General features: G+C 36.5%; 1 protein-coding gene across 6 annotated transcripts in view; it reads right to left on the bottom strand.

The window, feature by feature from the left end:
- RPS6KA3 (ribosomal protein S6 kinase A3) overlaps window positions 1-27,073 on the bottom strand; it is a 142,516-nt gene that overhangs the window by 103,532 nt on the left and 11,911 nt on the right. For 4 of the 6 annotated variants that reach the window (XM_060182908.1, XM_060182907.1, XM_007538910.3 and 1 more), the window contains exon 2: window positions 752-808. In XM_060182908.1, the coding sequence (XP_060038891.1) occupies window positions 752-793 (42 nt within the window). In that variant the 5' untranslated portion in view covers window positions 794-808. Of the gene's footprint in view, window positions 1-751; window positions 809-7,350; window positions 7,388-8,339; window positions 8,434-27,073 lie in introns of all 6 variants that reach the window. The other 2 variants (XM_060182904.1, XM_060182906.1) reach the window with 2 other exon arrangements.

Genomic DNA, 27,073 nt, shown 5'->3' with positions numbered 1-27,073 from the left:
AGTAACTGAATTGTTAACAATGGTTATCTTGCAGGGGCAACTTATTAATTTGTTTCTGTAATAGTTAATAAGTATTATTATGTGCCAGATAGATGCCGGAGATTCAGGAGTAAACAACAACAAAAACAAGATAAGAAAATGGTAGACATTCATTTCCTATGTTAAGTATGACCTATATGTTTCTGTCTAAGAAATCTATGATTAGTTTGATTTAAAAAAAAGATAAGAAAAGATTTTTTGTAATATTTTATTTATTTTCCCTTTTGTTGCTCTTGCTTTTTATTGTTGTTGTAGTTATTATTGTTGTTATTATTGATGTTGTCATTGTTAGACAGGACAGAGAGAAATGGAGAGAGGAGGAGAAGACAGAGAGGGCGAGAGAAAGACAGACACCTGCAGACCTGCCTCACCGCCTGTGAAGCACCCCCCTCTGCAGGTGGGGAGTCAGGGGCTCGAACTGGGATCTTTATGCTGGTCCTCGCGTTTTGAGCAACATGCGCTTAACTTGCTGCACTACCGCCTGACTCCCTAGAAGTTTTAAAGAACTAACAAAAATCCTTCAAGAACATAAAGCAATTTGCTTTGTTGTTCTCTTAAAATCAGTCTTATCAATGTTGGTAAAATTAATGTGTAAACATTTAAAAAATTTCTAATTACATAAAGCATACCTTTGGTCAACTAAAAATAAGAATACTTAAACTTTATGGCATCTAATTTATCTTTACCACTTATGATACACTATTTTACTTACAGTTTGTGGATTAATCTCCTCCTCTCCCATAGGTTCATCCATAATTTGTTGTCCATTCTGTGAAAAGCACAGCAAGTAGAAAGTTACTAAAATAAATCTGATATAAGAGTTGAATGAAAGCAGACAAAACAAATACAGGAATATTTCCACCTCTAAAGGTTTGAAGAAGTAAAACAAACAACAACAAAACCCACCATGTAAGTATGCAGTTGCTAATTTGCAACAGGTTGTGCTTTTAAAGTAAATATGTATATCAATTATTAAAAACTATAAAAACAATTTTCCATGACCATTACAAATGATGATTACCTTTCCAGGTGAGCCCTTGAGTTTATTTTAATAGTTAAATGCATTACAGATGGCCTCATTTAAACCTTACCAAATAGCATTTAGAGTACTTTCTATGACAAAACACAGTCTAAATTCTAACTCCACTAATAATTAATCAGGACAGCTGATTAATTATTTCAGGGGAAGATTAAATTATATCTCAACATCAAAATAAGTTCCAGATGAATTCAACAGTTAAATGTAAAAATAAAATCATACAAGCATAAAAAGAAAATATAGGTGGATAATACTTATAAAGTAAGGAGGGTGGAAATAAAAGAAAAATGACATCTGAAAAGTTTAAAACTCTTGCCAAACATCAAAAGGATAAAAGACAAATTGATTACAAAAGAAAGGGGAAAAAAGCAACATATGACAAAGGGTTTATATCTTCAATACATAAAGAGCTTTGTTTACAAACCTGTAAGAAAAAATGATGAACCTCAACAGAAATGAGCAAGAAGGGGAAAAAAGAGTTCAGCCTTAGTACTAATCAAAGGAATGCATTTAACTAAAAGATACCTTTGCCTTTCAAATCTGTAGTGATTTACTGAAACATTAACACTCAGTACTGATGAGGATATGCAGGGAAAATAGTAACACTCAGAATATACTGTTTGAAGAGTATAAATAAGCACAACCTTTCAGGAAGACAATCTAAAAGTCTATTAAAAAAGACACACAAAACTTTTAAAAGTACCATTCTTTCTTTTTTTTTTTTTCTTTTGAAGTGGTGTATAGAGATGTACACATAAGAATGCTCACCAGAATTTTTTTTTTTTTTAAATTATCTCCAAACTGGAAGCCTAAATCCCTAATAGAGAACTAGTTAACTATATTACTATGGCAAACCCATATAATGGAATACCAAGCAGTCATTAAAAATGATGATAAAGATATAAATTTATTGACATGGAAAGACAGTCACATGTAGTAGTGAAAAGCAGTTTACAAAACAGTATGGATTGTATGATCCCATTTAAAATAAATATATACATGCTTCAATGTATATATTTGTATGGGAAAAACTCTGGAAAATATACACTTAAATGTTAACAGTGGCTATCTCTAAGTGGTATAATTTTAGCCAATTTAGATTTCTTCATTTTTGCTTATCTAGGTTTCCTAATGTATCCGTAATATCTATTTATATATTTGTATAGTTAAAACAAACAAACAAAAAAGTTAGAAACACACAGTGTCTTCTCTGGTTCCCTTACTGGAAAAATAAGTAAATGTCCCCAATGTACACTTTAGGAAATGTACAAGGACCTAAGCTAAGCAATATTAAAGTATTATCAAGTGGGAAATAATGGCAGTCCACTCATAACCCCATATTCCACATGAGGTAACTCCTCTGAAATTATATTTTTTCTCCCTACTCTTCCCTATTTATCCATCCACTCATTCATCCATCCATATCATTTCTTGCATACAATGTTCTAGAAACTGACCTGGAGATGAAAGGTTAATTAAACATGGCCTCTGTTCTAGAGGATCTCGCGGACCTACTGACCCACACAAAAGGCACCATTCATTTTCACCTACTCATAGTGATGTTCTTAGATTAGGGAATGCCTTTACAATATCACAAATCACAGAAACCGTGCCAAAGTGCACAAGAAGGGAGGCATATATAATGTACTTAGCTGAGATATTTTCAGAGGCTGTAATAATGCCCACTTCTATGGTAAAAATATTCAACTCCAGGATACATCTTCCTCCTAAAAGCTACAACCATTTATTCAACTAGCTACTGACTTTATCCAAGCATCACAGACAAACTTTAAACATCTGCATTGGGGACAACCTACTCAATAGATTATAATTTCTCTTCAAGTAATTTAAATGAGTTAAGCCTTATTTAAAGTTTATTTACATGAAAGGGGAACTAAAAGACTGTCTTCTGACACTTGTGAAAACTAGATCGGGGTAAAATCCTAAGCATAGTGTGTGGCATTTAGTAAACAATATTATTTGTATCATGTTCAAAATTTAATCGCTCCCTTCCCTTCCTGTGGTCTATCAATCCTGTAACTTATTCTGTATTTGCTATCTAAGTAAATGGCACTGGCACTCATCTAATAGCCCAAACTAGATTTTCTCATTAATCGTACACTGAATTCTTTTATTAAAGGCCAAAAAAAATTTTTTTTAACCAAGAAAGGGAATCAGCAGTGCTTGGTGGCACAAGGAATACTGAAAACTGAACTCAGGATCTCATGTTTGCAAGTCCTATGAACTACCACAGTGCCACTTTTTGGATCCTTTTTTCCCCCTATAACACAATTATGCTCACTAGGTTTCAGTAATTTGATTTTAGAACCTTTGATTTAACTTAAGTGACAGTAACATTTTCCATGGGAATATAATTTGAGAGTTATAAGCTCCTTTTGAATTTCAAGTATATAAAAAGCAAGAATCAACAGCTTGTGACTTACTTTTAAGGTAAAAAGGTACAGTAAGAAACAATTCTGCAGGGCAGGTAGTGTTGCAGCTGGCTGAGTGCACATATTATAATGTGCTTGGACCTGGGTTCAAGCCCCTGGTCCCACCTATATGGGGAAAGCTTCATGAGCAGTGAAGCAGTACAGCAGGTCTCTCTACCTCTATCTTCTCCCTTCCCTCTCAATTCTTCTGTCTCTACCTAATACATAAATAAAAAAAAAATAGAAAGAGTTCTAAACCTGGCATTAGTAGGCCTAGGGTATAGTTCTACACCCATCTCTGACAAGTGTTAAATTTTGGATAGTTAAAACTTTCCTTTATTACTTCATCTGTTCAAAACAAGGATCCTTGCTCTGTCTACCCAAAGGATTAACACTAGCCTAAAAATTTAAGTAACTCACAAAAAAAAACTTATAAACTAATATGTAACAATGCAAATTACTATTAAGGTGAGGACTGTCATGAAGATACACTAATATTCCATAAAGCCCTTTGATCTTAGAATTTTAAAATATTAGGACTGGTTAAAGGTCTTCAAAGTTTTGTGCTCCAAATATACATCATATGCTTTAATTTCTTCTATCCCATTCTCATCCAAATTTGAATAATATCAGGAACTATCTCATGAGACACCCTACTAGGTGACATCAGAATAAGCACTGGCTGCAACACAAAGTTCTAGTTAATTCAGATTCCTTCAAACAGGGAGTCCGGCGGTAGCGCAGCGAGTTAAGCTCAGGTGGCACAAAGCGCAAGGACTGGTGTTTGGATCCCAGTTCAAGTCCCCAGCTCCCCACCTGCAGGGGAGTCACTTTGCAAGCGGTGAAGCAGGTCTGCAGGTGTCTATCTTTCTTTCCCCCTCTGTCTTCCCCTCCTCTCTCCATTTCTCTCTGTCCTATCCAACAACAATGACATCAATAACAACAACAATAAAACAAGGACAACAAGAGGGAAATAAATAAATAAATAAAAAGCTCAGATTCCTTCAAACATTAGATGAGATCATCTTTCTTTTCTGATTATGTGTTCAAGTATTCTTATAGGTTGATATACAAAAATGAATGCAATTAATCTTAACTCAATGCTATTAGTACAAAGGGCTTATTCTCTTGTTCTATACAGTAAGCCTATGTTAATGTAGTTCACACGAGTATCTTTGGAATGTCCACAACATACTGCTGACTCATTCTAAGTTTTCTGTTGATTAAATTCTTGCTTTACTTACACTGCAAGTAAGCCCTGCAACCTGTACCCTACACTTGTTATTCCTCCATAAATAAAACCTACTTAATTTTTTTCAGTTATATTTTTCTAGTTCTGGGCTGTGTTGCTCACTCACCATATTTTTCTAGTTCTGATCCAATGCTATAGTCCCCACATAATGGATTCGAAATCTGCCAATAAATGTCTTCACTATTTTCAGCTTTATGTCATACATAGATTTTACAATGTTTTTTCTTTTTTGAACTTCTCACTCAGCTAGTAAAAGCAGTATACTAACAAGGTAAACTAATAAAAGACAATTAAGTGAAGTATAAACTGAAGGTATTTTATATTCTACTTTTAGCAGATATATCTGCTTCCCTTCTGAGTTTAGCAGAGATTTTTGAAAAGTTTAATTTTAAATGAGGAAAATATGAAAGCGGATAGAAATTTTCCTTAAAAACAAGTATTTAAATGTTTAAATGTATAGGAAACCACAATTAAGTTATTTCTGCAGTTACAAGTTTCTCTTTTGAAAAATGAAGCTTGATATCATCAGAAATTAGGCTACATAGTTCATCAGTTTCACTCAATATTGTATTCCTATGGCTCAAAAGTTAAAGAAGTAGTACCTACTATAATATCAATACAAGTTATTTCTTTAATTTTAAGAAACAAATAGAAAAAAACATCTAGTCTGAAGCTAGTATAGGGTTTCAACCCCAGATCTGTCACTTATTGCTATAGTCACCTGCTCCTGGGTTAAGTTACTGAACATTCTGAGGCTCAGTTTCTTCATTTGTAAGGTGTATGTAATATTTAACAATATTACAGAGATATAATAATTCCACCAAAGGAGCAGGTGCTTAACAAATGCTACTATCACTTCCTCTTTTGTCCTTATTGATGGTTATCATTTGCAATTCCACAGTGAAATTCTGAAGATGCAATGTAATGAAGAACAGAAGAGTGCTGAGAGACCTGTTTTACCACTTACTAGATATAGTTAGTTTGCTGACAAGCAGGGTAGAAGAGATGATTCATGTGTGGTATATTTTATTTACTTTTTAAGTATTTTATGTTAATTATTTAGTATTGGATAGAGACAGAAAGAAATTGAGACGGGAGGATAGGGATAAAGAGGGAGAGACACGAGAGAGACACCTGCAGTACTTGTGAGGCGTTCCCCCTGTAGGTGGGGACCAGGGGCTTGAACCTGAGTCCTTGTGCACTGTAATGTGTGCGCTTAACCAGGCACGGCACCACCTGGTCCTTTATTTTATTTTTGCATGTCAGGGCTTGACACCTATACAATTCCACTGCTTCCAAAAGACTTTTCTTTTTTCCTTTTTAATTTCAGATAGGACTGAGTTAGAGACAGAAGGAGAGATACTGTCACAGTCCATTCCACCATTGTTCCTTGTACTTCCCTTGATGTTGTATACCATGTTTTCATGTGGAACTGAGTTCTCAAACCTCGATCCTTACACATGGCAAAGTGTGTGTTCTACCAGGGGAGCTATTTCCTGGTCCTTATGTGACATATACTAATACAGTACAGGTAAAGAATGAGTATGGACAAAGAAGAGTTTAAAAGTGAGGTGAATATGTTTATTCTCTCTCAATCTATCACAAAATATTCCAGCCCACCCCACCCCCAAATTAAGAGATTGGCAGATTGTATATACACAAATGTTATGTGAAATACTAGGAAAGGTTAGGAAATGCTATTCATACTTTGCTAGTCTGAAATGTGTAAAAGTAAAAAATTACAGTAATTTATATAGTTCTTAGAAAATCAGACCCTTTTCGCAGTTAATGCTTTCAAAATTAATTTTTATGCTATAGTATAAAATTATCACTTCAGATAATCCTCTAGATCTAAAGAGGATAAACATTCAAATTAATAATTCTGAACTACAGTCTCAGAATTTCTAGAGTATCCCAAGTTTTTTTTAATCTGAAATATTACAAATACTTTACCAATTTGAAATTTTTCATTCTTAGGAACTCTATTATAAACAGGTTGATTTGCTGTATAAGGGTATGTTATAATAATGCACATTTACAGACTGCTGTTAAATACTTATGAAGAAAACAGAAGTCAAAAAAAGATGCTTTGAGTTCAGCAGATCATCATGTACAAGTATAATAGAACTTAAAAAAAAAGAGGCCTGTGATTGGTAAAATGTTAACTTGAATTTACAGTAGGACAAACTATTAACATCCTCCTACCTAGAAATAATATGTTTAAACACTGAAATAAAAGAACTCTTCAGAGAACAATAGGCTAAAATACAGGTAGGGAGGAGGAAAAGAAAGGGTTAAAGAGTTCCATTGTATTAATTTGGAGACCCAGGTTTTAGGAATGAAGGACTTTTTTTTTTTTTACAACCCTCAAATTTTCACAAGTATATCTGCTTTCCAAATTCCCTGATAGATTAGCAAGGGTTATCCTGCCATGAAGTGATGAGGATAAGGCACTGGAAACCTCTCTCACACTGTAGTTAAGGTACCATCAGATCGTTCAGAATCCAAAGAATCTTCTACGCAATTACATTGAAACAATAAGAAACAAGCATTTTATATTCTTAATAAGGAATGTATATAATCCTTACCAATGTGACAGGATTAAGAATCAGCTCCTCATTTATCCTAAGGAAATATCAGAGATGTGCATAAAGACTTATGTACAGTGATATTCATCATACTCATTATACTGAAAAATAGAAAACAATCTAAATGATCAACAGGGGACTGGTTAAATAAATCATCATACATCTACTCATATGTAGGAATACTATGCAATGGTTAAAATCAGGGCCTCAAAGAAAAATTAATGATGCAAAAATATGCTTGCAATATATTAAATTAAAAAGATACAAAACTACATAGTATGACCCCAATTTTTTAGCCCCACCCAACATGTGTGCATGTAATGGGCAAAACATAAAATCTTATCACTAGTTACCTGAGTCATAGGAATTTCTTCTTTATACTGTATTTTCAAAATTATGTACATCTATTATGTATTATTTTTATAGAGAACATGTAAAAAATTAATTTATTTCTAGTTAAGGTGCCCTTACTCTTCTTATTTTGCTATACCTCTAGCAACTGAAGGTTTGCTAAATACTTAAAGACTATTCTATTTTCTAGACTAGGGGAGGTATGACCTCTAGTTATAGCTACATTTTTAAGTTTAAGAGGACCCTTTTAGATACTTTTTTTCCCATTCTGGTCCTGTGATTGTGGCCTCAGAAAATAGGTATGTTTTAGGCCTGAATTCATCTCATATTTTAATGGAATGTACCCCTAGGGGAAATTCTGCTTATGAAACAAGAATGTTGAGATAAGAATAAAGAAATGAAAACACAGTAGCCAAAATAAAACGGTATTGTGAATAGCAAGTATTAGGAATGACATTGCAGAAAATGAAAACCCATGCCACAACAGACAAGCTTGAATAAAATAAAAAGAAAGAAAAGATTAAAACTATGGAGGACAGATGGAAATAATCTATGAATAACAGATGTTCCTAAGGGGGGGGGGAACAGAGCAGTTCAATCAAAAGTATAAGAAAACTTCCAGTTCTGAAAAAAAATACCTGAGACTGGAGACTGAGAAGGTTCAACAGAGATCATCAACACCAAGACATATCCTGGCAAATGTTTTTAAATCTCAAGGATAAAGATATAATCCTATAAGCATACAAGCAGAAAAAAAAAACAGGTTATTTGCAAAGAAACTAAAAGCAGATTGACCTCAGATTTCTCCTCTGCAACAATAAAATGCCAGAAGACAATGAAGTTATGACTCAGAGAGTTGAAAGGGGAAAGTTGTAAACTAAGAATTTTATACCTTGTCCTAAGTTTTTCATATACAAAGGTTACAGGAAATTATTTTTAGATATGAAATCCCATCATCCTGGTAGACACTGTCATAAACAGCCCAAAAGTATGTACTAAGCCATTGAAAGAGAATTATAAGAATTTAAGAATACTGAGGTAGGACAGAACTAGTGAAATATCCTGATACCAATATAGTATCTAGAAATGATTTAATAAGATTATTAACCCTAATAAAGGAGAAAAGGGTCAACAGTAAAGAACAATAGATATAAATATATAAACAGTACAAAACTTCAGAAAGTCAACAGTAAGATTTTTCACCTGAGGCTAAAATTATAAAGGACTCAAAGTAAAAGAGGCAACAGAAGGTGAATCAAAGATTCTAAATTCTCTGTCCTGCAAGAGTATTTTTAAAAACTATTTTAGAAATCAGCAAATAAATGTAAAACGTGGGATATCTTGAAAAATATACAATAACAAAGAATTGTATTTATTGCAATTCAAATTCCTAGAGAAGATAATAACCGGCAGACAGTGAACAGTTCTTTACATCAGCATTAGATTCAATACCAAGATCAAATTGCCTGTATTTTACAGATTAGAAAACCACAATTCAGCAAAGGTAATCAATGAATGGCAGAAACAGGATTCAAACACAGGTATTTCCAATTTCAAAACTTTCTTCAATTTTATAATTTTCTCAAGACAAAATAATTTACAAGGAAGGAGAAAAAAAGCAAACCATAAGAAAAAATCAAAATGCAATGACTGATAGAAATAATTTCAAAAGTAGTAACACAAGAAATGGAAAGTTTCAAGTATCTAATGAAAACAGTGTCTTCTCTGAGGTCCCAGGTTCAACCCTCAGCACCACAATAAACCAGAGCTGAGCAGTGCTCCGGTGAAGGAAAAAAAGTGTCTTATTGGCTATCTGACACCATAACAGAACTGACATTGTTATGATAATTATGTTTTAAAGTGTTTGAGTTAAGAAATATAAATGCTAATATTTACATCTGAATTGATACAACTAGAACTAGTTACAAAGTAATATTGGAGACAAGAAAGAGTAGAATATATGCACAGTTGGCGGAGGGGGTATACTGGGTTGTCAAAAAAGTCATAATGCATCTTTACATGGAAAAAATATAGAAAATAGCGACTTTCCTGACAACCCAATAGAAGAAACAAGTGTGATTGTGAACCAGTAACTTCTGAGAGCAGGTTATGGGAATAAGGTGTTAATTTTACTATTTTACTGTGATACATGTTTGAAATGCTTGATAATAAAAACTTTGATTCTTTGGTTATATTTTTTAAAAAATGAAAAAGAAAGGAAGATAGCATAACTGTTCTGCAAAAGAATTTATGCCTGAGGCTCCACAGTCCCAGTTTCACCATAAACCACAGCTGAGCAGTGCTCTGGGTCTTTCTGTATCTCTCTCATTTAAATAAAAATAACATATTTTTAAAAGCAAGTGTTGGTAATATTAAGGCCAAAAATAAAATGTGAGGATAAAACCTTGAGTCATTTTAAAAAAACATCTGATTTGAATTAAAAATATAATCAGTACTCAAATACATGCATTAGTAATAACTGTTATTATTTACTGAGCTCTTACTGTGTACTAGACAAGTGCTAGGGGCTATAGGTTATCTTTGATATTTTTAAGAGTATGTGAGGTCATTTCACTAATTTACAAATGAAGAAAGGAAACCAAGATGAGTATGTTAATTTAAGCACTTCATTCTCAGTCCTTAGTAAAATGCCTAACGCAGCAGTTGGTCAGTAAATAAATGTAGAATAAATTAAGTTTAAAATTCTAATGCTAAGAAACAGAACTAACTCTAAGACCCCTACTTTAAAATCACACTTGATTATTTTAATGATGATATTTCACAGTAAATCATGATTATTTCTTCTGTACATGCTGCTCTATTTTTCAAGTTTTACACATTTAACATGTGCTCTATTTTTCAAACAAGTCATTAAAATTAATAAATGCAAAATAGTATTGAACAGTTCACCACAAACTAACCACAAGCCACAAAAGCAGATGCGTTGGGGACTGTAACATGAAATAAATGAGAACAAAATGGAAAGGGAAATTTTTGGACATTAATATGAGCCAATAGAAATGAGCAAAATAAGGACAAAGCATTTAAAGTAATTTGCATAACAACAGGCAGATAATGAATTGTATAACAAAAAGAATATAGATACTTTTCAAGTATCCGTGCAAAGATATGACACTGTATCTTAAGCAATAAGGTAAATGTTCTGAACATGAACTGTACAGATCATATTTTCTGATTGTAATCTAAAAGTTAAAAAACAATAAAGCACACATTCAAAAATAGTATTTTCCTAAATTCTTCTAAAGGAAATAAACAACATGCAGTGCCTATTTTATTTTGTTCAAAGGACAATACTAGTTGTGTTACACACTTTCTCATTTAGCTCGTTAGATGTTAATAAACCATGAAGCATGTTATGAACCATGAAGCATGTTATGATGTACAGTATGGAAGAAAAAAGCTAGGTTGAGAATAACTTGTTCAAGATTACAATGATTAAATTTGCAGATAACTGAACCTCAAATTGTATCCAAGGCTCACAGTAATATACTGTCATATTACTGTTAAAATTTATGTAGACTATTTTATGCTCATTTTTATCTATTCATAAAGTACTTCATAGTAAAAAGTGGAGAAAACTAGCATTTTTCCTTAACACATGTTCTGAAAGCATCCATTTATTAAATATGGCAATTTTTAGGGTGGGGGAGATATTATAATGGTTATGCAAAAAAAAAAAAACAATTTTAATGTCTGAGGTTCTGAAGTCCCAGGTTCAATCCCCCACACTACCTAAGTCAGAGCTGTCCAGTGTTTTGGTAAAAAGAAAAAAAATTAAAAAATAAATTAAATAGACCATTTTGAAGGTAATGCTTCATTTTTCTAACATATCATTTATGAAGTATTTTTAATCTTTTACAAAATATTTATTCCCTTTTGTTGCTTTTGTTGTTGTTATTGATGTTGTTGTTATTGATGTCATTGTTATTGGATAGGACAGAGAGACATGGAGAGAGAAGACAGAGAGGGGGAGAGAAAGATAGACACCTGCAGACCTGCTTCACCGCGGGGAGCCAGGGGCTCAAACCGGTATCCTTACACTGGATCTTGCACTTTGAACCACGGGCACTTAACACGCTGCGCAACCGCCCGACTCCCTTATGAAATATTTTAAATTACATAATCTCTTAAAAGTTATTTTAAATATAATGCTGTCAATGGAGCAGTTGAAAAACACCTACTAAATAAGCACAGTAGTTTTTTTTTTTTTCCACAATAGACATTTTAAGGTAAATAGGATTTGCCTTTAAGATTTTCCTAAAAAGCAGGACCATAGAGATCACTATTTTCTTTCTTTTTTTTTATTTTTAATTTCCTTATTGGGGGATTAACGTTTTACATTCGACAGCAAATACAATAGTTTGTACATGCATAACATTTCTCAGTTTTCCACATAACAATACACTCCCCACTAGGTCCTCTGTCATCCTTTTTGGGAGATCACTATTTTCTTTTACTTTTCTATAACCCATAAAAGTTCTCTGGAAATAGGGTTGCACAGTGGCACATCTGATTGAACGCACATTACCACGTGCAAAGACCTGGGCTCCATTCCCTGGTCCCTAGCTGGGGCGGAGAAGAGAAGAGGGGAAGAGCTTCACAAGTGGTAAAGCAGTACTTCAAGTCTCTCTCTCCCCATTCCTTTTCACTTTCTTTCTATTCTATCATCTAAAACTAAAGGGAAAAAAAATGGTCACTGGGAATGATGGAGTCATGGGCACCAAGGCCCAGCAATAATCTTGGTGGCAAGAGTTCTAAGAAACCCTGACCAGCATGGATTTGAAAGTCTACCACTAACTATGCAAGTCCCTAAACTTCTGTGAGATGTGGTCTCTTCAGGCATAAAACATGTGAGTATCTAAGACCTTTTCAAGCTTGAGAATTTACAATCCTGACTTTAAGTACTAAAGCTATTTAAGATTATGCAGGGTTTCTATATTTTAGGAAATCATTGATTATGTATTTACAGTTTTTTTTATTATTTTAATGTCATTCTTTCTCTTCTGCACCCAAAATAGTTTTTATCTGCTTTCTTCATTGTTATTTTTGTATCCCAGTATAAACAAAGATAATGTCAAAGAAAAGACTGCACAAATGTTATAAAGAATACTTAAAAAAACACTGCTTTTTCTATGCAGAATAAATAATCTGAAGCAAATTTATAATTTCTGTAATACAATTCTTATTTTACTAGTAGAGAAAATAGTGTTAATATTTTTTAACTTTACTATCTACTCCTAATCCAATTGCTACCTGTTACCATCAAAGTTCAACTCTTGAGACTGCTTCCCAAACCTGCTTGATGATCAGAATCATACAAGATTCCTGTTAATGATACATTAATTTACCCAAAATTAAATTGAATCATGACTTCCAGAAGCCCCATTTTTACAACAGGCACCTCATTTTTTACAACAGGCACCTAATATGACTCCTCATTTTTTACAACAGGCACCTAATATGACTCCTATGATTAGAGAAGTCTGCAGAATAAGAGTATATAAACATTATGTGTGGATATTAGAGCCTGCATCGAATTTCAAAGCCTGGCCTTTCCCATTATTATAGGTACAACTTTGGGCAAGTTATTTACCACGAATCTCAATTTGCTAATGAAGATCTGAATAGTAATTATGCTGAGGATAGCAGTAGGATTCAGTATACCTACCATGTTGGGCATTCAACACTTATTAACTTCTCTTTTCTACTTATCTTGCCGGAGAAAATTACATAAAAGTATTTGAGAGGGGAAAAGATGGATCCTTACACTAATGGATCCATTTTCATTTCCAGGGTTAAAATTTGGGAGTACTAGACAAAATCCTTTAATGTATTGTCTATGTGGCTAATTTCAGAGTATCAGAAAGAAGTCTAATGATTTTTCTGGTTTCAAAGGCTTCATGAAAACATCTAGTCTGAAACTGATACACAATCGTGCTGGGCTGCAAAGTGTAAGCTTTCATCTTCTGTGTTAGTGTGGCAAAATTGTTTCCTCCTCTGTAAAACAGCTAGTGAGTGCTTAAATGTTTTCTGAACTGAACCCAGTATATATAATTGGTGACTACTAGCTAACAATAACTTAACCAATGTATACATAAATGCCAAGGGTGGGGACTTTTTTCCCATTTTGGTATTTATAATATCATTCATGGGCTATACAAAAATTATCAATTTAAAAATTAGCACTTATGTGGTCTGGGAGGTGGCACAGTGGATAAAGCACTGAACTCTCAAACATGAGGTTCCTAGGGCCAATTCTTGGCATTACATGTGCTAGAGTGATGCTCTGGATCTTTCACTCTCTCATGACGAAACAGAACAAGCATGGGATGCAACTTGGGTTCAAGACCAGTCTACACTGAGGGAAGCTTTGTTGCTGTGGTGACTTTCTCTGTCACTCTATCTCTTTTTATTTGAAAAAGTGGGCCTGGAGCAGTGAAGCCCCAGTGACAATAAAAAAAAAAAAAAAAAAGAAAGGGGGCTGGGCAGTAGCGCAGTGGGTTAAGCGCACATGGTGCAAAGCACAAGGACCGGAGCAAGGATCCCAGTTCGAGCCCCCAACTCCCCACCTGCAGGGGGGTTGCTTCACAAGCGGTGAAGCAGGTCTGCAGGTGTCTATCTTTCTCTCCCCCTCTCTCCATTTCTCTCTGTCCTATCTAACAACAGCAGCAATAACAACAATAACAATAATAAACAACAAGGGCAACAAAAGGGGAAAAATGGCCTCCAGGAGCAGTGGATTGGTAGTGCAGGCACCCAACCCCAGTGATAACCCTGGAGGCAAATAAATAAATAAATAAATAAATAAATAAATAAAAGAGAGGGGGGGAAGAGAAAGGAAAGAAATGAGCACTTAAAGTTGCTATGAAACAAGCTCCTCAATGTATTGGATTTTGAGTCCCACCTGCCTTGATAGGGCCAGCCTAAATGATTTTGTTGGCCCATAGGCTACAAGTTCCCTAGCCCTCATATACAGTCATAAAATATCCTTATGGGGGAGTCGGGCTGTAGCGCAGCGGGTTAAGCGCAGGTGGCGCAAAGCACAAGGACCGGCATAAGGATCCCGGTTTGAACCCCGGCTCCCCACCTGCAGGGGAGTCACTTCACAGGCAGTGAAGCAGGTCTGCAGGTGTCTATCTTTCTCTCCCCCTCTCTGTCTTCCCCTCCTCTCTCCGTTTCTCTCTGTCCTATCCAACAATGACAACTACAACAATAAAACAACAAGGGCAACAAAAGGGAATAAATAAAATAAAATATTAAAAAGATATATATCCTTATGAATAAAAAGGCAGCATTAATAGCTTACAAATAAGTGAACTGAGAAAGAGACTTGCTCAAATATACAATAAGTCACAACTTAAAATTCAAGCATAATTCCTATTTGTGCAGTACTGGCTGTATCTTGACCTAAATGTTTTAGACAAGTTTGGAGTTGTATTTACTTGGGAAAAAATAATGCAAAATACTCTAATTTAAAAAATATGCATACACATATATTTGAAAATCATGCTAGGTATAGGCAATATACCAGCCTGAAATGTATTATCAGATTATCTCTGAAAAGATCATCAGAAATACAGTTTCTAATTATAACTCAATTAGTTCTGACCATGGTCTTACTTTAGATTTATTCAAATTATTCTTTTTTTCCCCCAAGGAAGTATTTTTTTCATTTAACAGTGTTTTACAAGATTCTAAGATTTCAGGGCTATCACTTCACTCATGTAGTGCATGTAAGTCTAATTTTTTATTGCAAATTGATTTTTCTTCATTTAGCTGCTGCACTTTGCATATATTCGTATCAAGATATGAAATACTTTAATTACTGTTTTGGATGACTCATTGATTGCTGAACATTTTGGTAAAATGTCATTAGTTTTTCAAATATTTAACTTATTAATGAAAGAGAGATACAGAGGGAGACACCAGAGCACTACTCAGCTCTGGCTTATGGTGGTACTGGGCATTGAAAGAATATCATTAGTTTTAACCTTTTTAGAGGTTTCCTTAGATTATTTTAGTAGATGATTACATCATCTATGACTACTAACCGTTCACCTTTTGAATACTCTGATTTTCTTGTTTAATTTAGCAAATCTTTTAAAATGTACAAGAGAGGGGAAAATACCAGGCAGTCTTCAATGGGATTGCATGGAATATGTCTCCATCAAGTATAATGCTGGCTCTTAGTTTGAAAATTTTTTAAATATTTATTTATTCCCTTTTGTTGCCCTTGTTTTATTGTTGTAGTTATTGTTGTTGTTGGATAAGACAGAGAGAAATGGAGAGAAGAGGGTAGACAGGGAGGGGAGAGAAAGACAGACACCTGCAGACCTGCTTCACCGCTTCTGAAGTGACTCCCCTGCAGGTAGGGAGCCAGGAGCTGGAACCGGGATCCTTACGCTGGTCCTCGTGCTTCGTGCCACCTGCTCTTTGCCTGCTACACTACTGTCCGACTCCCTTGAAATATTTTTAATAATATTAAGGACACACCTTTTATTCCTATTTTACTAAGATTATAATCAAGACTAGATGTTGAATTTTAGTTAATGCTTTATTTTTCTTTCTTGTTTGGTCACCTCTGGGGTTTCACCTTTCCAGGCTGACTTTTTTCAGATAGAATGGAAAGAGAGAGAGGCAGAGAAAAGGACAGAGAGAGACCACAGCACTGAAGCTTCTTTCAGTGTGGTGGAGGCTGGGCTCAGACTGGGGTCATACATACGGCAGAGTAATGCACTATGCATCTGGGCTATTTTACCAGACCTAATGCTTTCTGTTTTAACTTTCTGATTAGACATAATCATGATCGTAGATTCACAGGAAGTTAATACAGGGAGGCCCCATAGGCCCATAACCTAGTGGTGACATCTTACACAGCTTTCTAGAGAAATGACTAAAATGGGGGCTGGGCAGTGGCGCACTGGGTTAAGCACACATGGTATGAAGCTTAAGTACCCACTTGAGGACCGTTCCAGCTCTCAGCTCCCCACCTGCAGAGGGGTCACTTCACAAGTGGTGAAGCAGGTCTGCAGGTGTCTATCTTTCTCCCTATCTTCCCCATCCCCTCTCAATTTCTCTGTCCTATCCACCCCCACAAAAAAATGGCCGCCAGGAGCAGTGGACTTATAGTGTAGCCACCAAGCCCCAGCAGTAACCCTGTAGGCAAAAAAGAAAAAAAAAAGGAAAAGAAATGAGTAAATTTATACAGGTACAATTCACAAGTGTTAATGGCTTTAGAGGTATTTATGTGTTTCTTCATGTTTCATCACCACTAGAATCCTGTGTGCTGCCCTTTCTCGACCACACATACTCCGTACTCCCTACATTCCCCTCCTAACTTGGAAACCACTATTCTTCATTTCTAAAATGCTGTCATTTTAAGAATGTGATATAAACCAACTTATACAATATATAACCTTTTCCATTCAACAAAATTCTTTTTATCCAAGTTGTTGTGTATCAATTAATTCATTCATTTTAGTTGTTGAGTTGAAATCCATGGTGTAGATGTGCCATGGTTGTGTCACCCACTTAAGAACATTTGGTTTAATTTTGGATATTGTATATATTCATGTACATAGTTCTATGTAGACCTGTTTCCATTTATCTGGGACAAATGCCCAAGAGTAAAACTAAAGAGTCATACTTAGAATAATATGTACTTAGTGATTTTAAGGTAGCCCAACAATTTCCCAGACACACTGTATCATTTTATATTCCCACCAGCAAAGTATGCAAGTGCAGGCATCCTCACCAATATCCAGTATGATCACTATTTTTAAATAATTTTTATTTTTTTGAAGTCACTTTAGTTTACAAGCCATTACGTATTTTAGAAGTATAATTTCTCTGCTCCTCAAAATGTGTTACCCTATCTGCAGCCTCCTAAAGTCCCTTTGTTAACCTCAGTCCTCTAGTTTGAGTTCACAGTTTTGCTTGCTTTCCCTGTTGTAATTATTCACCCCCCATGAGTGAGATCATCCTTTAGTTTTATTTTATGAAAGTCCATTTAGTATTTCTATCTCCATCACTTTTGGAGAGATTCTCAGGTAAAATTTCTTCAAATATGAATCCTGTCCCTTTCTCTCTCGTGCCCCTACGATATAAATGCTATTGTTGATGTTGTTCCATAGCTACCTTACATTAGTTTCATTCATTTTTCTTTCATTTTGTTGTATCTTGGGGGAGGGAACAGGGGGTGGCTTCTGGCTGCTACTATCTTCCTGTTCTCCACTTCAACCTTTGGCATCTGTCTTCCTGCAAGTATACCCACTCTGCTGTGTTTTTTTAGCTTAGTCACTGCACTCTTCATTTTTTTGATGAATGTGAGTGTGTGTTTTCTTTTCTATAATTTCCTTCATCATTTCTCTGAATTTGTTGCAGTCCTCCTTCATCAGGAGGTCTATATATCTCTACTGTATTAGGGCTTTTTCTTTAGGTTGCTGTCTTGGTTCATCACTATAGGTGTCTACTGTTTTCCTATTATATTCTATTCTAGCATATTTTTTGCAGTTTGGGTTCAAGCAGGTCTGAGCAGTGACTAAGAACTTGCAGTCACAAATGCATGGCTAAGGCTATATTGCCCGGGTTCTTTCAAACCAGAAGTCTGAGGTTGCAGGTATATTACAAACTGGTGAGATGACTCTGGCAGTCTGTACTAATGTGTCCTAAGCAGCTCCACCACCAGACTTCCACTGCTATGGGGACTCAGTTCAGTAATGGTTGCTTTCAACTGCCTGCAATTGCAACATGGTTTAGCTTTGTTTCCCTCTTTATTTTTCCTACCCTGATGTTTTAAAGTTGTGGACAGAGTTGTAGCGCACGCGCGCGCATGCACGTGTGTGTGTGTGTGTGTGTGTGTGTGTGTGTGTGTGTAAGTAAGAGAGAGAGAGAGAATGGGCAGCCACAGAATAGTTGGACCAGCAGAACTGCCACCTGCAGCAATGGCAGGGCCTTCAGGTTGGCAGAGCAGAGAAGCAGGCAACAATGGCATAAGCCAGACTAGGGAAAGTAGCAGCAGCAAAAGTATTTGGTTGGGCTGGGTACGCAACAGTGCTAAGAGGACAATAAAGTGGATAACTGCAGTAGCAGGAGCCTGATTGGATGGTATGGAATCAAGTGGGGAATAGATCTTTACCTTTGATGTGAGTTTCCAGTCCTCACTGCCTGGATTATGGGTGTTTTTCTTTTGTTGTTTGTTTTCCTGAGCTCCAAGATAATTTCTATACCATTTTTTCCATGTATGCTATAGTTTTTGTTGTGGTGGTGGCACTGAAAGGAAACAGGACCCTGCCATCTTGGCTGGAAGATTATCATTTTTTATTTTGGTCATTCTAATAGGCATGTAGTAATACTAATTGTGGTCTTGATTTTCATTTCTGACAGTGAACCATGTTAACCACCTTTTCATGGACTTATTAGTTATCCGTATATCCTCTGTACAATACCTGTTCATCTCTTTTGTCCCTTTAGATGTCCTATTGATGGTGAAAATTCTTTGTATGCTGTAGATATGTCATATATCAAATATAGCTTTAAAAATATTTTTACTCAATCTGTAGCTATTCATCCCCTTAACAGGGTTATTTTTACAGAGCAAAAGTTTTTAATCTTGGTGAAGTCCATTTCATTGATTTTTTTTTCTGTTACAGCTCAGTCTAAATATTGACAATGTCCAAATTCTAACATTTTCATAGTTACACATTTTATATTTAAACCCATAAGCCAGTTGGCAGTTTTTGTAGGTGTAAGGCTTAGTTTGAGATTAAGTTGTTATGTATAGATGTTGAATCATTGCAAGCACCATTGTTAAAAAGATCATCTATCTCTCCTCTCTGAATTTCTTTAGCATCTTTGACAAAAATGAGTTGTCTATACTTGGGTCTATTTCTGGGTACTCTACCATGTTCCACTTTTTAATGTACTGATTCCTCTGGTTAGTACATAATTGTGATTACTGAAGTTATGCAGTCAGTAAGTTTTAAACAATGTTTTGGTTAAGCACGCACATTACAGTGTGGAAAGACCTGGGATCAAACCCCTGGTCCCCACATGCAAGGCAGAAGCTTCACTGTCAGTGAAGTACTGCTGCAATTATCACTCTCTCTATCCTCCCCTTCACAATTTCTGTCTCTATCCAAAATAAATAGAATATTAAAAAATAAAAATGTAATTTTATCCTTAGATACTTTAGTTGCTTTACCATATAACTTTTACAATAAGCTTATGTTAAAATCTATTGAATAATATAGGGAAAACCGATACCTTCTTATATTGGATCTTCTAATCTATGAACTCTGTACACATCTACAATTATTTAGACCTTTCTTTTCCCCCCCCCCCCCTCCAGGGTTATTGCTGGGCTCGGTGCCTGCACCATGAATCCACCGCTCCTGGAGGCCATTTTTTTCCCCCTTTTGTTGCCCTTGTTGTAGCTTGGTTGTGGTTATTATTATTGCCCTTGTTGACGCAATTCGTTGTTGGATAGGACAGAGAGAAATGGAGAGAGGAGGGGAAGACAGAGAAGGGAAGAGAAAGATAGACACCTGCAGACCTGCTTCACCGCCTGTGAAACGACTCCCCTGCAGGTGGGGAGCCGGGGGCTCGAACAGGGATCCTTACGCCGGTTCCTGCGCTTTGCGCCACATGCGCTTAACCCACTGCGCCACTGCCCGACCCCCATTTAGACCTTTCTTTCATCAGCTTTTTTAGTTCAGTATAAATTCTTTTTTTTTCAAGATTTTTATTTATTTATTAATGAGAAAGACAGGAGGAGAGATGGAAAGAACCAGACATTACTCTGATACATGTGCTGCTGGGGCTTGAACTCAGGGACCTCATGCTTGTGAGTCCAATGCTTTATCCATTGTGCCACCTGCCAGACCACAGTATAAATTCTTATACACATTTTTTAGATTTATACCTATGTATTGAGCAATTACAAATGGTACTGTCGTTTCAGGTTCCACAAATTCATTAAGAATGTATAATATAATTTATTCTTGTATACCTATCTGATACCTGAGAACCTTGCTGAGTTCACTTATTAATTTGAGTTTTATGTAGATATCTTGGGATTTTCACTGGACACCATTATACCACTTGCCAATAGGAACAGTTTTACTTCTTCCTTCCTAATCTGTGTGTCATTCATTTCCTTTTTTACCCACTATACTGTTAAGATCTTACAGGATTTTTGTTGAAAAACAGCAGTGAGATTAGATATCCTTGTCTTGTTCCTGATCTTAAGTGGAAGACATTGTCTTTCATCATTAAGTATGATGTTAGCTGTGGGTTTCTGTTAATGTTATCAAGCTGAGAAAGTTTTTCATTACTTAGTTTGCTGTTTTTACTGTGAATGAATATTTGATTTAGTTTCATGTGTTTTCTGCATTATTAATACAAACTGATTTTTCCCATTCAACTTTTTCAACTTTTTATACAGTGGACTATATTAGGTCATTTCTGAATACCTAACAAGTGTTACATTCATGAAATAAAACCCATTTAGTTGGTTAGTAAGGTTAAGGCCTGAGAACCTCACAGCAGTAAAAAGCAGCAGCTGAAACATGATAACATGAAAATAGAGCTGTTTCAGATACAGGTTTCCAAAGTAACAGGCAGCAAAGTGTTCAAGCTCTACAAGTTATTGGCAAATCCACTTATATTCTCATTATCATTAACTAGACTCAGACTCAAAGAAAAACTCACAGTATTCTACGAGAACAAGAAGTACAAGCCTGTTGGGTAGTTGCCACCTCCCCCTGGCTTCTTCTTCTCCATATGCCTATATAGGGATTTACTGATCCAAAGGACGGAGAGGTTGAGCAAGGAGGGACAGTAGAACCCCCAAAAAGGTGTGCCTCTTATCAGTCTCCCTGCCTCACAAAGTGCCCCGCACTCCTGATACTATGGCAAAAAGTTAAAAAGAAAGGGGGAGATGTTGGGTAGTTGCCACCTCCCCCTGGCTTCTTCTTATCCATATGCCTATATAGGGATTTACTGATCCAAAGGTTTGGTCTATTTACATAAATCACTTTTACATAAAGCACTCCAGGGCATTGGTGGTTCAGTTATAGGATTCTCGCCTGTTCCGCCCCCTCCTTGTCACACTCTGATTTTCACCAGTCACTTTTCTCTCCACCCTCTCTATATCACATCCTGTTTCCACCCTACTTGGAGAGTATAAAAACAGCTGCTCTTCTGATTAAAGACACTTGGAAATTGCTTTCCGGCTCCGAGAGTTCCAGAGTGTATCTCCTGCGGAAGTTGGTGCAACACGAGTTCCTGATCCCTCTCCCACACAGCAGCCTAGATCAGCTCCAGTTGAGTTCTCTCCAACCCAGAGAGCACTAGCTCAGGAAGAAGTACCCTCAGGCTATCCCGGCACAAGCCCTTGGATCTGTGTCTCAAGAAAACTGGTGCCATTCACTACTGGCTCAACAAACAGCAAAAGATCAAGGAGCAGCAGCAGCATGAACAGCATACACCAGAGCCCAAGCATCACAATGTCAATAAAGCACAAATTTGATATAAAAAACAAAACAAAAAAAACCTGGTGATGGCACACAGCTCTTAAAATTATCACTGAATTAATTTTGCTAAGGATTCTGTGCCTAAGTTCTAGAGGGATATAGGATAATAGCTTTCTTTTCTGTACTCATTTGGTTATGTAAATACTGGCTTCATAAAATGACTCATGAGTGTTTTTTCTGCTTTATGGGATAGACGATATAGAATTTTTATTTCTTTATTTCTGATTCCAAAGTCTTATTTTATCATTTCCTTTCTGCGTAAAGAATTACCTTTAGTCATTTTTTTCTTTTTCATCATTCCTGGGGTTTCACTGTTCCAAGCCAATTTTTTTCCTTGATCAAGTGATTTTTATTAGTTATTTAATATTTATGTACAAAATTATAAGATAATAGAGGTATAATTCCATACAGTTCCCACCACCAGAGTCCTGTGTCCCCCATCTCCTCCATTGGAAACTGCAGTAGTTCTCCTATGGTCAGATATGGGCTGATTCTGTAACTATCCATGTGTATCTATGTGTATATTTTAATTTAATTTTGTCCCTTTTTCCCACAATCCTACCTCACTTACATTTTTCCTCTTCTCTCTCAGATAAGAGAAACAGTGTCTGGCCAAGTTGATTTTTTTCCTTAGTTTTTAATTTTTTTTTTTAGTTAATAGGAGTGCAGATTAACACCATTCCCATCACCAAAGATCTGTGTCTCTACCTCCATCCCCCTATATTGAAGCTGAAAATCTACCCTCAGCCTCCACCCAGAGTTTTTACTTTGGTGTAATACTGCAAATTCAGTCAAACTCTACTTTGTGTTTCTTTTTTCAGATAAAAAGTGAGGGAGAGGAGCTGGGCTATGGCATACCTAGCTGAGTACACACATTACCATGGACAAGGACCTGGGTTTAAGTCCTTGGTTCCCACGTGCAGGGAGGAAGCTTCACAAGGATGATGCAGGTGTCTTTCTCTCTCCTTGTAATCTCCCCCCTCTCCTCTCAATTTCTTTCTGCTCTATCTAGTTAATAATTCAAAAAGAAAAAGAAAATAAGAAAGACATCACAGCAATGAAGTGTCCCCCAATGTCACAGTAATTTCAAGTTAGGTACTGGGGTCACACATATGGTAAAACAGATACCTCCTAAATGAGTTATTTCACTGTCTCACCCATTAGTTAATTCTTTCCAAACCTGATACAAACAAATTATCTTAGCTTTACTCTATTTGAGACTGCTTTGATTACACCTTCATTCACGAAGGGTTTTTTATGTATTTCTTTATTGAGGGATTAAAGGTTTACAGTCGACAGTAAAATACAATAGTCTGTACATGTATAACACTTCCACATAACAATAAGCTCCCACCAGGTCCTCTTCTGCCATCATGTTCCAGGACCTGAACCCCCCCCCCACCCCAGAGTCTTACTCTGGTGCAATACACCAACTCCAGTCCAAGTTCTGCTTAGAGTTTTCCCTTCTGATCTTGTTTTTCAACTTCTGTCTATGAGTGACATCATCCCATCCATATTCATCCTTTTGTTTCTGATTTATCTCACTTAACATGATAGCATGAAGAATATTTTAAGTAGGTATAGGATTCTGAATTGGTGGCTCTTTTCTAGTACTTTAAAAATGACGTGCTAAGATCAGTAGAAGAGAACTGAGAGCCCAGAAATAAGCCCACACACATATGGACATTTAATTTTTTTACATTCCATACATCAGACAAAGGGCTAATAACCAAAACATATAAAGAACCCAAAATCAGCAACAACCACAACAAAAAACAATCCCTTTAAAAACTGGGGACAGGATATGTACAATCTTCACCAAAGAAGAAACCCAAAGGCCAACAGACATGAAAAAAATGCTTGAAGTCACTTATTATTAGAAAGATGCAGATAAAAGCAACAATGTTATATCTGTGAGAATGTTGTATATTAAAAAGAAAAGTAACAAGTGTTGGTGAAGATATGGAAGAAAAGGAACACTTCTGTACTGCTGATGAGACTGCAAATTTGTTCAACCTCTGTGGAAAATAGTCTGGAGTGTCCTCAGAACTCTAGAAATGGACCTACCCTATGATCTAGCAATTCTTCTCCTGGGGATATATCCAAATGAAGCAAACACACCTACCTGAGGAGATATATGTACCCCTATGTTCCTATCAGCACAATTTGTAATAGCTCAAATTTGGAAGCAATCCAGATAGCTCCCCCATAGATGAGTAAGAGAGCCGTGGCTTATATGCACAATGGAATACTACTCAGTTCTTCAAAACGATGTCATAAGCCAAAAAGAGAAGAATAAATAGTGATGATCTCATTCATAGGAGGAACTTAGAAACAAGGATCTAGACAGAGGATCTGGGCAGTGGCACACCCACTGAGTGCATACACACTTTACTGTACAGGAAGATCTGGGTTCAAGCTCTGGTTTCTAACTGCAGAGTGGAAGCTTCACAAGTGGTGAGGAAGTGCTACAGGTATCACACAATCTCTCTTTTCTCTCTCTCTCTCTCCCTCTTCCCTCTCAATTTCTGTCTCTATCCAAAATAACCAATATTAAAAAAAAAAAAAAGCAGGAATCGGGTGGTAGCGCAGCAGGTTAAGTGCAAAGTGCAAGGACCAGCGTAAGGATCACACCTCAAGCCCCCAGCTCCCCACCTGCAGGGGAGTTGCCTCACAAGCGACGAAGCAGGTCTGCAGGTGTCTATCTTTCTCTCCTCGTTTTCCCCTCCTCTCTCCATTTCCCTCTGTCCTATTCAATGACAACATCAATAACAACAACAATAAAAAACCCAGGGCAACAAAAGGGAATATATAAATATTAAAGAAACTTCAGAGAGAAAAAAAAAAAGCAAGGTCAGAAAAGGAAAATACTAAGTAAAACTTGGGACTGTGTGAAGTATTGCACCAAAGCAAGGACTATGAAGGAAGGGAAGGGAGAGGCTGGGGAAGGCTGGGGTCCTGGTGCATATTGGCAAAAAGGGACTTAAATTGGGAGTGTTTTGCAGAACCTATCATGGGGAGATGAGATATCATACCCATACATTACCAACTGTACTACAAACTATTAACCCCTCCAATAAAATGACACATCACCTCCTTTTAGTTTCCATGATTTCTAATGTGAGATCTGATATCACTTGCATCACTATTCCTCATCTATAATCGTTCATTACTCTTTGGCTGCTATCCAGATAATTTTTAATCATTTTATTTAGGAAATGTGAATGTATGGGGGCCAGGTGGTTAAGCGTACACAATACAAAGCACAAGGACCTGTTCAAGGATGCCAGTTCAAGCCTCCAGCTCCCCATCTGCAGGGGGATTGCTTCACAGGCAGTGAAACAGGTCTGCAGGTGTCTCTTTTCCCCTCTCTGTCTTCCCCTCCTCTATCAATTTCTCTCTGTCCTATCCAATAAAAAAATGGAAAAAATGTCTGCCAGGAGCAGTGGATGTGTCAGCATATGTCATCTTTCACCAAATTGTAATGCTCCATCCACAACAAGGTACTGGATCCTCAGCCCCCACCCCATATGAACCCCTGTATCTGCTCCCATTGAGTCTTCACCTTGTATTCACTTGCTTTGCTTGTTAGATTCCACTTATTAAGTGAGATTAATTGATATTCATTCTCCTTCTGGATTATTTCATATAACATGATTCTCAAGTTACACATTAGCTTCTTTACTATTTTTTAGTGTGCAGTGAGTGCACTGCTATAAGCATATTCAAATTGTGTGACCAACACACAGAACTTGAAAAATTCAAACTCCATACTTATTAAACAAATTTTCACTTCCAAAGGTTAGGTTTTGAGATGTCTGGGTATGAATTTCTTAGGATTTATTTTGTTTGGAGTTCAGTAAGTTTCTTGAATCTGCAGGTTTGTCAAATTTAGTCATGATTTCTCCAATCTACATTTCTCTACCTTCTTTCCACTTTCTTTTCTGAGATTAATTTGTTTTTCCTTTAGGGTTATTGCTGGAGCTCAGTGCCTGCACTACAAGTCTACTGCTCCTGGAGGACATTTTTGTCCATTCTGTTGTCCTTGATGTTATTGTTATTTGTTGGATATGACAGAGAGAAATTGAGAGGGGAGGGGAGGACAGAGAGGAGGAGAGAAAAATAGATGCCTGCAGACCTGCTTCACCACTTGTGAAGTGACTCTCCTGCAGGTGGGGAGCTGCGGGCTCCAAGTGGGATCCTTGCGCTTCACACCATATGCGCTTAACCCACTGTGTCCCCTCTGTGACTAATGTTTCACATGTTTCTAATTCCTTGTTGAAGTATTATATGATGGCTGCTTTAAAATTTTTTTAGTTTTTAAAAAATTTTTTATATTCATATCAAATAATATTGCATCCACTGATCGCAACCTAATCAACGCAATGAGTGCCACCCCAGCATGCTTCACTTCAGACTGTGTCCAGAGACTTCAGGTGTGGAATGACAACCCTTCATCTTCATCACTCGGGTGAGACCTTTCCTTTCATAGTATTCTGTAATTCCATTCCAGGTGGTCCACTCCCCAATAAAGTCCCGAAACCTAGATATAGACCAGATCCCCTGAGATAGAGCATATGTTCACATGTGTCCATAAACCAGGGAAATATATCTGAAAGCAGAAGTACACAAGAGTCTGCAGACAGTACCTCCCCCCCAACACTTCATCTGCACTATTCCAGCCTTTAGGTCCATGATCAACAATTTGTTTGGCTTTGTATGTTAACTCTCTTTTCAGCCACCAGGTTCCGGATGCCAGCATGATGCCGACCAGTCTTCCCTGGACTGAAGACCCTACCAATGTGTCCTGGAGCTCC

The sequence above is a fragment of the Erinaceus europaeus genome, chromosome X, assembly GCF_950295315.1.
Source record: "Erinaceus europaeus chromosome X, mEriEur2.1, whole genome shotgun sequence".
NCBI lineage: Eukaryota > Metazoa > Chordata > Mammalia > Eulipotyphla > Erinaceidae > Erinaceus > Erinaceus europaeus.
This window is presented reverse-complemented; position numbering and strand designations above follow the sequence as displayed.